This window comes from Beta vulgaris, chromosome 4 (genome assembly GCF_026745355.1).
Source record: "Beta vulgaris subsp. vulgaris cultivar EL10 chromosome 4, EL10.2, whole genome shotgun sequence".
Classification (NCBI taxonomy): domain Eukaryota; kingdom Viridiplantae; phylum Streptophyta; class Magnoliopsida; order Caryophyllales; family Amaranthaceae; genus Beta; species Beta vulgaris.
The window spans coordinates 56,918,139-56,930,985 of NC_079205.1; the positions used below are offsets into that span (position 1 = coordinate 56,918,139).

Genomic DNA, 12,847 nt, shown 5'->3' on the forward strand with positions numbered 1-12,847 from the left:
TCACTCCTTGTAATAATAATATGATACAAAAATGAGGGTCATCAAAACATAGAAATGTTATACCAGTGAGCTATTTCTGATTATCTATAATTTTTTTTATTTCGTCTTTATTTTTCCCAATTTTAAATGTACATAAGTAATGTAAAATTGCGATTTTTATGGCTGAACCTTGGGCGTTGTTGAACTGCCTTGTATCAGGGAATGACCCGTCCATAGTTTGCACCTTCAACTTTTGGGTTTTACTTTTATTTATTTTTAAACACACAAATAATTGGAGTTTTAAGTATAATGTTGGGTATTGAACTTTCACTAAAGTTGCAAATAAGGTATTCTATTGTAGAAATTGCAAATAAGGTATTCAACCCAACTTTTGTTAACTTATCCGTTTAAGGTACTAAACTTTGCTTGTTTTTGCTTGATGAGTTGCACAAAAAACGAGACGCAGTAAATAGGATACCAAACTTTGATGAGTAATGTTATATTTCAAACCAATTTTCATTATGCTTTGCGCTTGATAAAATGAATATCTGGAAAAATGTTATAGTCACTACTGATTGCCTACATGCTACTATGATCATACTACAAGGCCCAATTTTTAATATCAATGAATCAAATGAAATTCCGTTGTGCAGGGAGTTACTCCAAGATCAAAGAGGTATTAGCTTGTTGTTTGAAGGAAGAGGAACTAACAAGTTAGCTGATAGCATGGCGAAGAATGCTAAGGGGAAAACTGATGGTTTAACAACTTATGTATTTTGAGTACCCCTCCCTCAAATTGTATTAGCACTTATTTGGATGATCAACCTACATTTCATCTCATATTTCAAACCCAAGAGGGCACACTAGTGACCCACAAAGGGATGTATTGAACCTTACCTTTAATTAATGCTAGTTGTTCCTTCCAAAAGAAAAACAAAAAACTTTGATGAGTAACCAATTCTTCCTATTTTAAGTAGTTAAACAAGAATTAAGCCACTATAGTTTATTTTTCCTATTCTCATCTTATAACTAATCTCTTGCAATTATTTGTCGCTTATAACTGCTAGTTGTGTTATTGTATACATGTATATTTATAGTATGAAATTGGTTTAATGGATTGAGTGCTATAAAGACTTGATTATATTTTGTGGAAGTCTCCATTACATACTTCATTTTGTTGTATGTGGAATACTAGTCTTTATATGATCATGATCAATTAATTTTAATTATAGATTTATAATCCAACCGATAAGACCTTGTCCTAATGGTTAAAACTGACAGCCTACTGATTGCGACAAGTTCGTATCCTTTGTTTCCTATTTATGATTTATATTGCTTTTGTGACTTATTTTTTTAAAAAAAGCTTAATTATGATCCTTTCTTAATTAATTAATTATATTTTATAATAGTAACGAATGATATATAATAAGAGTTTAGGAAATATAGAATATACCAGTAATATAAGAGTTAGTACTTTTGTGTTTTACAATAGAGTTTGAAATTAAGAAGCTTGAAATTGAGCTTCTAGTTTGCATTTAATCTGAGCACATATGTCAAGGTGGATTCAACGACCTTGGGAAAGACCTACAATGCACATATGTCAAGGTGGATTCAACTCCTCAACATCATGGAAAGTGTACGTGGAACAAACATGAAATGATGTATTCACTATATAAAAAAAAAAAAACATGAAATGATGCAACCATTTTAGGAAAGTATACGTGGAACAAACATGAAATGATGTATTCACTATATAAAAAAAACATGAAATGATGCAACCATTTTAGGATTAGGTGGATTATTTCACAAATGCCTCAATATATTGCACAAATGCTAAGACTTCCGACATTTACTAGATTTTGTTGGTAAGTCAATATTTCATACTTCCTCCGTTTCAAAATAGATGGTACATTGTTGACTAAAACGCTTGTCGAGGCACTACTTTGACTTCTAATATCTTTAATTATGTATTAGAGTAAAGTATAAAATTTTGATTTTCTGAAAATATACATTAAGACAAATCCAACAACATATTACATTATAACACTTGATTTTCCCTAATAGTAAATAATGCATGGTCAAACCTCATTCATAAATAGTGAAAAAGTCAACAATGTAGCATCTATTTTGAAACGGAGGAAGTATTTGTTTTTTCAAAATTCTAAAATATATTTGGTAGGTATAGAAATATATGGCCTTGAATTTTTAGATTTTATGTTGATATATGGTTAATAGTTTTATTGGTTGATTAAGCATGCATGTATATGTAGTTCTCTATATGGATCTAGCTATGGTTATTCAGTTCCTGTTATAAGAACAAATTGATCAATGATCACCAAGCAAGGCTTAGCCTAGTTTTAAAGGTTCTTCGTGATTTTTAGGTCATGGGATCAAGTCCCATTAGAAGCTCTAGGATTCCCTTACAATCTCCCCTTCCTCCAAAGAGTTTGACCAGTAAACCTGACTGGTTAAACCTGAGCGATGTGTCAGTTTAGTAGCGTTATTCATCTTACCTACCAAAAAAAAAAAAAAAATAGATGATTTTGGTGATTTATTATTCAGATCAAACATATAAAAATAGGTCAAGCTTCTTATTTACGTAGTAATTCAAGTAAAAGCTCTTTAATCATACAGCACATTTAAGAGAAATACTCAGTCTTCTTAGTACAATTGCAATGCGTAGAATTTACTAAATTATGTTTCTAACTGGAATATGGATAACTTTGTGCTCAAATTTGATAATTTTAGGCACTGTTACGTAGAGAACACCATTCTTAAACACAGCTATAATTTCCTCTTTCCAAGAGTTAAAAGGCAGATGAATTGTTGTTTCACGAGGACTCATGATCTTGCTTCCAAAGGCATCAATACCACCATCTCCCCTAATAATAAGCAAGTCATCTATAACATCCACTTCAACATTGTCAACTCCAAGTCCAGGCATGTCAAACCACATTCGTATTTCACTTTCGTCTTCACTTGTGTTCCATGGAGTGCGCACTGTTTAACAGTAAGTAATATGTCAGTCACTAAACTTGGTAGGGATGTTACCCATTTAAAGTATTATAGGGAAAAAGGCGACTGAAAAATTAGAAACTTTAATTCATCACACGCCTAGGTGTACCATACTACTGTCTACTATTGTATAGTACACCCCTAAGACTAATCTTTGTTTATCTGTTTATTTGAAACTCTTCTTTTTAGAACATTTTGCTCCTTAAGATTATTTCAAATAAGCAGTGAGATAAAAATCATTGCGTGTACCTAGAGCTGATCATTTTGGCCCGACTCGATTTTTGTGCGGGTTTTAGGCAGATTTTTTTGGCCCGCGGTCGAACCTGGCCCGATTTTTTTTGCTTTGGGCAAGTCAAAAATGACTTTTTAGTCTATCTTTTGGCCCGGTCCTATTTTTAGCTCGTAAATCCTGCTCATTTGGCCCGAAATAGCGGCCCGACCAATAGGCAAATTTTTTAGGCCCGTCCCGTCCTATGATCACCTCTACGTGTAGCATGCTCACGGTACCCCGGGTGTATGATAAAATTTGTAATATACTTCCTATGTTTTCTTTTTGTTCATTTAATTTAGAATCTTGACACTGTTATCCACTAAAGAGAATTTTTCGAAATCTTCTCAACATTATATTAAAAAAATAACAATTATGTAAAATCTTATTTGATTTGTCAATGAGTAATTTACTAATAATGGCAATAAGAAATGTAGTCTTCTTTTATTTTAGAAGAGGAATATACTCATTTATGTAACTAGAATTTACTTAAGTTGGAGAAGAACATTTACCATAAGGAGAGGTGTCAACGAGAGCAACTTTTTTATGGAAGTTTCCGGCAAACATTGGATCAATGTTCATTGGGCCTCCTCCTTGTTGGGCTTTCACCACCAAAGAAGGCCTTGAAGGAGTTTTGGTTGGGGACATCACAGAATGTGGGCCCAACCCAAGTGGAAATGGGCTGCATAAGACCTTGTTTGACACCAGAGTAGTTGAAGCATAAGATGTCAATGCATTGATGCTAGCCATGAAAGATAATTAAGGAAACCTTTTATTTTAAAGGTGAGATAGACAAGGAAAGCTTATTACTAAGAATAACTTCAGCAAAACAATGCAAATATGGAAAGTTGTGATTTTGTAATATTCATTAGGAGCTTATTTATAGTAGTAGATAAAGTATGTTTAGTAGCTACTACTAGCTAGTTAAAATTCTTTGTCTTAGGTTGTGGGTCTGTTGTAATTGCTTTTTGCTGGGGGAAGCCTCTTAATATTCCCAACAATTTGATGCTCTTCACGCAAATCAAAGCAAAGTAATGCGGATTCTCACAATAAAACAACATAATTATTATTAGCAAGTACAATGTTTTTTTTTTTAAAATATTAACGGTTAAGCGTAATGATGTAGACAGTATTCGATTTCTGGTTTTGGGCACTACTTTCATAAGACTTCACTAATTAAGCTAGATGACACCATACAATCTATACAAATATATTAAAAGGCGTGCGAAAACAAGAAATTGTGCCACGTGGTGCTCTCCTAGGGAGTTTTAGTTCATGTAATCCATGTACAATAAAAAAATAAGAAATTGCATAATATAGGGTTTGATCTTGAGACCTCAAGTACATATACTAAAGTTTTAACCACCAAGCTAAGTTATATTTAGTGTTTTTATCATAAAATATTATATTAATAAATGAATTTTTTTCTTATTCGGACATAGTCCGGACCTAATAACTAGTGTTTATATAATAACTAGTTATTAGGCCGACTATGCTCTGGGTAAGAAAAAATTTCATTTATTAATATAATACTTTATGATAATAACACTAAAAACAACTTAGCCTAGTGGTTAAGACTTTATTATATGTACTTGAGGTCTCAAGATCAAACCCTATACTATGCAATTTCTAAATTTTTTATTGTACACAGATTACATGAACTAAAACTCCCTAAGGAGAGCGCCACGTGGCACAATTTCTTGTTTATGCACGCCTTTTAATATATTTGTATAGATACTCTAACTGAAGATCTTTTTATATGAAAAAAAATCTTCTGTAAAGCAAATTTGACATTGTCTGTGCCACTTAATTTTATTAGTTGATGTTAATTATTCTTTGCCTAGTTTTTTTTCTGTAAAATAAGACATTTGTTTTAAGCTAATAATGTAGACCTACCAATAATATAAAGTGGTACATTTAGTGATGTAAATTTAAAAAGTGAAACTAAAATTTGGTCTGTCTTTATATTATGGCAACAACTAGCAAGATTCATCTTGTTCGTACTTGTTACTTGAGCTCAAATTTAGTAATACTGTAATAGTATTAGTGATACTGTGATACCATGCATGGTCCCCCTTCTCCAATGAATTTACTGTATTTTTTTACTGTTCCTATAGTATACTTCGTAGGCCACACTTTAATAGGGACACTTTCTTGATTCTTCTATGTAGTAATTTAGGATGCGTTCTATTCAACTTATTGGCCCTGAACTTATTAGACCTTATTTGAACTGAACTTATTGAACCTGAACTGAACTTATTGGAACTTATTAAACCTGATTGGACCTGATTCAACTTATTGGACCTGATTGAACCTGATTGAAACTTATTGAACCTTATTGGAACTTATTGACCTTATTGAAACTTATTAGACCTTATTGGCCCTGATTGAAACTTATTAGACCTTATTGGACCTGATTGAAACTTATTTGACCTTATTAGACAAAAAAATTGATCATTAATAACATAAATATTACCACTAACGTAAATACTACCCCTCAAATTTTTTTATGGAGTAATAATTATTATAATTCGTCCTTTAAAAAATAATGATTATTAATTATCTCTCATGATAATTAATTTAACAAAAAAATATACTATTTATATATTTGCCTATACATAACTTTCACCACTAATATATCTAATAGTCTTGTTTTGATTTTATAAAACACTAGTAGAAAAGAAATTTTTTTAATATGAATAATAAAATAATAGACATAATACAAATAAATAATAAAATAATAGACATAATACAAATAAATAATAAAATAATGTAATTATAATTATTATTGCAAAATATTGTAATTATAATAATAATTATTATTGTTAACCTTAATTATTTGACCATGATTATAATATTATTTAATAGCAATATGAATAATCAAATAATAAACAATAATACAAGTATAATTGTGAAGTGTGACTTGCGCGAGAGAAGAATGGCTCGGCACGAGTGGTACGCCCGCACCAAATGAAGGTGCGCCCGCACCGTGTCAGGTGCGCCCGCACCAAGATGTGGTGCTCCCGCACGTCACTACGACGGATTTCTTCAAGTTGAGGCAGAACACTTTGGTGCTCCCGCACTCGAGGCATGTGCTCCCGCACATCGGGCTGGTGCCCCCGCACCAGATGATGGTGCGCCCGCACCTATCGGGGATGCGAAATTTTCCGATTTTATTTTACGACTTAGGGCTTTGTATCTTAGATTTCATATAAGTATGTTTTGTCATATTTAGGGCTTTTAACCACAAAATACTAGAGAGAGAGATTGGAGAAAACACAATAGAGAAGATTAGAGAGAGTCTTTGAGATTCAATTAGAAATCCATTCAATTAAATCTTGCCTATTGTATTTGTAATCGTCTCGTTCATAGTGAAACGATCTTTTTCCCTGCCTTGAGGACGTAGCTATCACGTTGATAGTGAACCTCGTTAAATTTGTGTGTCCTTTATTCGTTTTCTTGTTTTTCTTGTGTGTGTGCTTGGTTGTTGTGAATTCTTGTTGGTTTAATTAAACGCTTCCGCATAACAAGTGGTATCAAGAGCTACAGGTTAACACCGGGGTTAATCGCTTTTGGGACATGGCAACAACAACCTTAAAGATCGACAAGTTTACGGGAAGGAATAGTTTTGGGCTATGGCAGATAAAGATGAGAGCTTTATTGAAACAACAAGGTATCTGGAAACCATTGATTAAGGGTTTCACAACGACATCAAAAGAGGGAAATCTGACTGGTCTAACTGAGGCTGAGTTGGAATCTATGGAGGAAAGAGCACACTCCACTATCTTGCTATGCTTGGCGGACGATGTCATCACAGAGGTTGCAGATGAAATCACGGCTGCAGGTTTGTGGTTGAAACTGGAGAGTTTGTAATGACAAAGTCGTTCACAAACAAATTGCTATTGAAGCAAAGGTTGTTTGGCCTACGCATGAGAGAAGGTATGTCCCTAAAAGATCATCTCGATCGTTTGAATTCTATTTTACTGGACTTGCGTAATTTAGATGTTAAGATTGAGGATGAGGATGTTGCGTTGATATTGTTGGTTTCATTGTCAAGTAGCTATGAACATTTTGTAGAGTCTTTTGTGGTTGGAAAAGACACTGTGTCCCTAGAGGAGGTAAAGTCGGCACTTTACACTAGGAAATTGCGTCATAAAGCAACTGGTGATATGGTAGAGGATCGTGATTATTCTGCAGGTTTGGTAGCAAATGCTGAGAAAAATAAGGGAGATTCGAGTAGGGATAGGAGAAAACCTAGGTCGAAGGGCCCTAAAAGTAGTGATCTTTGCCATTATTGTAAAGAACCGGGCATTGGAAGAGTGAATGTCCTAAGAAGGACGGTTCGGCCTCTTTTGCAAAACAAAATAAGGTTGACTACGATTATGAGGAGGATTTAGCTCTAATTGTCCATGAGGAGAAACGCTTAGAAGATAAGTGGGTTTTAGATAGTGGATGTTCTTCACATATGTGTTCTGACAAGGAGATGTTTTCGACCTATAGCTTATGCAAGAGTAGTGTTACTTTGGGTGACAATACGGTGTATGAGGTGGTTGGAGTAGGCTCTGTGAGGTTTAGAATGCATGATGGGAGAGTTAAGGATCTTAGAGGCGTGAGGCATGTTCCACAACTTAAGAGAAATCTTATATCTCTTGGGATGTTAGACCGTAAGGGTTTTCGATTCCAAGGAGTGGATGGAGTTTTGCGTGTGGTGAAGGGTTCTTGTGAGTTACTTCGTAGCGTGAAGTCAGGTGTGGGTAACTTGTATGATTTGCAGGGTACGACACTGGCTAGAGATGATTATGAGTTGAAGCTGCATTCTGAGTTAACAAGTGATGGTCTTGAGTGTGAGGTTGAGCTTATGAGGGCTTCTTCACAGGTTGAGAAGTCAGAGTCAACGGGAATGAGTTCAACAACCGAGTTTGAGAGTACTACTTGGGTTGAGGATGAGAGTGTCAACAATGAGGTAGATTTTGTGGGAACTTCTACACAACTGGTTGAAACTAAGGGTCATCAAGAAGAACAACCAAGGGTCTCTCAGCAGCAGATTGGTATGATAAGGTTCGGTTCTATCGATACTTGTGTGCCAACTTATAGCTATGGGATCTCGAGCGACATGTCTTTGCCAGGGAGTGTTGGGTTGAGAGGTGATTCTGGGAGAAGTCACCGGGAGGAGTTACCTGCGTTCCAGTGAGAACGAGGTGGAGTGCTCCGGCGCGAGCATAGAAGAACTTCGACGGAAGTTCCCCTGCGCCAAGGGTGATTTGTTTTGGGTACTTAGACGTAAGTGCAAATGGCTCTAGTTGGAGCAACTGGCAGGGTACTGGCTCGTCTTGATTAAGGTGGAGCTAGTGTGTTTGCGGTTCAATGAAGGCGATTTGATTTCCGACGGGTAATAAATTGGGTTTCAGATGAATGCGCAACATGGGTCTCATAGGTTGTGAGACTGGGTCGTTCATGATGAGTGGTCAGTGATCTTGGCGAGATTGGGTGAGACTCATATGATGGCAAGCCTGGCATCGGGTGAAAGATGCATGAGCAGGAAGGGAAAGGAGTATCTCGCGTACTGTTGCAGAGATACATGTTGTGTAGATGGTTTCGAGGTGGAGTTGTGTGGTAGATGCAAGTCAAGGTGGAGATTTGTGAAGTGTGACTTGCGCGAGAGAAGAATGGCTCGGCACGAGTGGTGCGCCCGCACCAAATGAAGGTGCGCCCGCACCGTGTCAGGTGCTCCCGCACCAAGATGTGGTGCTTCCGCACGTCGCTACGACGGATTTCTTCAAGTTGAGGCAGAACACTTTGGTGCTCCCGCACTCGAGGCATGTGCGCCCGCACATCGGGCTGGTCCTCCCGCACCAGATGATGGTGTGGCCGCACCTATCGGGGATGCGAAATTTTCCGGTTTTATTTTACGACTTAGGGCTTTGTATCTTAGACTTCATATAAATATGTTTTGTCATATTTAAGGCTTTTAATTAACCACAAAATACTAGAGAGATATATTAGAGAAAACACAATAGAGAAGATTAGAGAGAGTCCTTGAGATTCAATTAGAAATCCATTCAATTGAATCTTGCCTATTGTATTTGTAATCGTCTCGTTCATAGTGAAACGATCTTTTTCCCTGCCTTGAGGACGTAGCTATCACGTTGATAGTGAACCTCGTTAAATTTGTGTGTCCTTTATTCGCTTTCTTGTTTTTCTTGTGTGTGTGTGCTTGGTTGTTGTGAATTCTTGTTGGTTTAATTAAACGTTTCCGCATAACAATAATAATATACATTGTGGTACTTTAATAAAAAATTCTAATAATAACATAATAAGCTAATAGTAATATGAATAATAAAATAATAGACATAATATAAATAAATAATAAAATAATAGGCATAATAAAAATAAATAAAAAATAATAGACACTAATACAAGTATATATAATACTATATAATAATTGTGGTACTTTAATTAAAATTCTAATAATAGCATGATCAGCTAATAGTGATATGAAATTATGAATAACAAAATAATGGACAATAATACAAATGTTTATTAAACATTGACTATTTGGACCTTATTAGCCTGGACCTTATTAGACCTGATTTGAACTTATTGGACCTTATTAGACCTGATTGGAACTTATTGCACCTGATTGAAACTTATTGCACCTGATTGTAACTCATTGGACCTTATTAGACCTTATTGGAACTTATTGCCCTTATTAGACCTTATTGCAACTTATCTGAACTTATCTGAACTTGTCTGAACTTATAAGACCTGAAACTTAATTTTTTAAGTTGAACAGAACGCACCCTTAGACGTAAACTTCTGCATGATACCTATAATGATATCTTCATTAAAAGTTTAAAAGAAAGACTACAATGGTTTACTAGAGATGTAAAAATTTAAATAACTAAGGACAATTACTAGATTGAAAGTCTTAGTTGATATTGATAATTTGATATAGATATGAATGGACTTTTTGCTCTGAACAATTCCCTCCATTTTCTATAGATCGATCTACGTTTCAATTTAATTCATTTCGACTTTCGATCGATCTCATATATTTAAAATTGGCCTTAACACTTTCAACTATAGCTCGGGTGCACTCAACACCATATGACTAGTAGCCTAAACAACACCAATTATGGGGTGGGGGTGTAGTCTGTACCATAAAAATCCATCGTCTCCGACAACATTTTAGACTTCCAGCCTCAATTATGGTATGGAATGCACCCCACTCCATAATTGGTGGTGTTTAGGCTACTAGTCGTATAGTTGGTGGTGTTGGGTGCACCCGAGCTATAGTCATGGTGTTGAGGTCAATTTTGCCCAAATTTTATTGCCTATCCAAACTACCTTGGCCCACTTGTTAGACACATTACACATAGTATATTCTAAACTCGCTTAACATTCTCTTTCCTATTTAAATTAGGAAAAAAATCACTGATTAAGGTCTTTCCTTCTTGTCTTATCTTTTGTTGTTACAATAATTAGGATGTTCTTTAAAAGATGGAGGAGTACTATGGTTCCAATTACTAGTTCATGGCTTGTGTAGAATTGTTTAATAACTAATGCTATCTTTCTTCATGAAAATTCATAAAGCAAAATAAAGTTTAGAAGTTTATTGGGATGATCTTTCCAAACAAGCACAAGCTTATCGACAAAAGTCTGTTCTATTACGAAGACCGTCAAGACGTGAAGCTTATTCATAAGATTTTTCTTAGTTGTATTCAATCACTCTTTTACCCGCAAATGCAATATAGGTGTTAAGTTATGTGATAATGATATATTAATAAACAGTAGTAGGAGATATAAGGACTGATACATAGAATAATTTTTTATTTGATTGATAATATCATAATACTATAGGATATGGAGATCCAAGTGAAAGAGACATGGCACGTGAGTTTTACACATTCCGAAGTTTTTACTTCCTTAGTTTTGCACAGGGCTTTCTTCCCTTTTGGGTTTAGAGGAAAAGAAGGAATGACGTGATGTCATCTATAGACCTTCAGTATCAATTTACAAAAATGGGAACAATATAATACTTCCTCCGTTTCAAAATAGATGGTACATTGTTGACTAAAACGCTTGTCGAGGCACTACTTTGACTACTAATATCTTTAATTATGTATTAGAGTAAAGTATAAAATTTTGATTTTCTGAAAATATACATTAAGACAAATCCAACAACATATTACATTATAACATTTGATTTTACCTAATAGTAAATAATGCATGGTCAAACCTCATTCATGAATAGTGGAAAAGTCAACAATGTAGCATCTATTTTGAAACGGAGGAAGTACTTCATTCATTTTGCAGATAAAATTCATATAATACGTGAGTTCATATGAGAATGCACATTTCCATGAGAAATGAGAATGAATTTTACGCGCTATAACTCTTATGAATAAGTGACGTAACTCTAATGAAAAAGTGATATAACTCCAAAAAAAGAATACTAGAGAAAAAAAACTCAAAAATTTTTTTGGGGTTCAAATTTTTTTAGGGGGTATAACTCTAATAATGAACAAGTGTTGTAACTCTAATCCAATCGTGTGGTTGAGATTCATTCTCATTTCTCATGTAAGGAGCATTCTCATGTGATCTTGCCCATATATATATATATATATATATATATATATCAGAAAATGACTTTATTCTATATCGGAACTATAAGTCAATACATATTTATATCAAATTATCAAATTAAAATTTCGGAAAATTCATACATATCTATATTAAATTATCGGAACGATATAATACTTCGGTCATTTTTTAAATAAGTCGATATAAAATAGATGAGAAATGTTACTAAGTATTAGTGTAATATTGTACATACACAAGATAGAGAGGAATTCTAATCATATTAGGTCTGTAATGTACCCTATATATATTATAATGCTGGAGTTAACCTAATCAGGTTAACACAATTATTCTCCACACTTGTACATGGTATCCCAACCTAGGTTAAATTAATTTTTTTCCATGTTTCCTTCCTTTGGCCTACCATCCTCCACCATGGACGTCGCCCCTGCCGCCACATCGTCTTCCGCTGCTGCCTCCTCCACGACGCAGCAACCACGTGTGCACTTGGCTTCGGCCACCGTGCTATCCATGTCGGCAGCCGCTGATGGCTTCTCAATCCCCCAGCCTTAGCTGCCTACATCTTTCTTTGATGCCACCTCCGCCACGCTGCCGTTTAGCAAGCCTATGAGGCCCTCTCCTCGATTTCCATCTGGTTTCAACCACCCGACGCTGCAGTTCAACAACCTGACTATGCCTACGGCCTCGAATACCATCTCATCGATGGTTTTTAGTCTTCCTCAGTTGTTTACCCCTAATCTCACGATCTTGGTAACCATAACTCTCTCCTCACCTAAAGATTATCTTCTATGGTGAACTCAAATTACTTGCCTACTTCTTTCGCATCAATTACTTGGCATTATTGATGGTACTGCTTCTATTCCTTCTGCTACTGTGATTGATAAATATCATAATTCTGTTCCTAATGTACACTTCTATGAATATCTTCGTATTGATCAATAAGTAAAATCATGGATTTTTGCTACTTTATCTCGCGACCTTTTT

At 35.0% G+C, this 12,847-nt stretch overlaps 1 protein-coding gene across 1 annotated transcript; it reads right to left on the reverse strand.

Moving 5' to 3' along the window:
* Positions 1-2,549: 2,549 nt before the first annotated feature.
* Positions 2,550-4,108, reverse strand: LOC104890575 (small heat shock protein, chloroplastic). The gene is made up of 2 exons (XM_010676114.3): positions 3,775-4,108; positions 2,550-2,979 (listed from the first exon to the last, which is right to left on the reverse strand). Exons 1-2 carry the CDS (start codon positions 4,010-4,012, stop codon positions 2,669-2,671), a joined length of 549 nt encoding a protein of 182 aa, XP_010674416.2. The 5' UTR covers positions 4,013-4,108; the 3' UTR covers positions 2,550-2,668.
* Positions 4,109-12,847: the final 8,739 nt, after the last annotated feature.

Bases quoted from the DNA above. Each gene is read 5' to 3' on its own strand.
- LOC104890575 (XM_010676114.3), bottom strand. From the start codon at position 4,012: ATGGCTAGCATCAATGCATTGACATCTTATGCTTCAACTACTCTGGTG. The intron at 2,980-3,774 runs GTAAATGTTCTT...ACTGTTAAACAG, and splicing joins CGTTGACACCTCTCCTTATG to TGCGCACTCCATGGAACACA.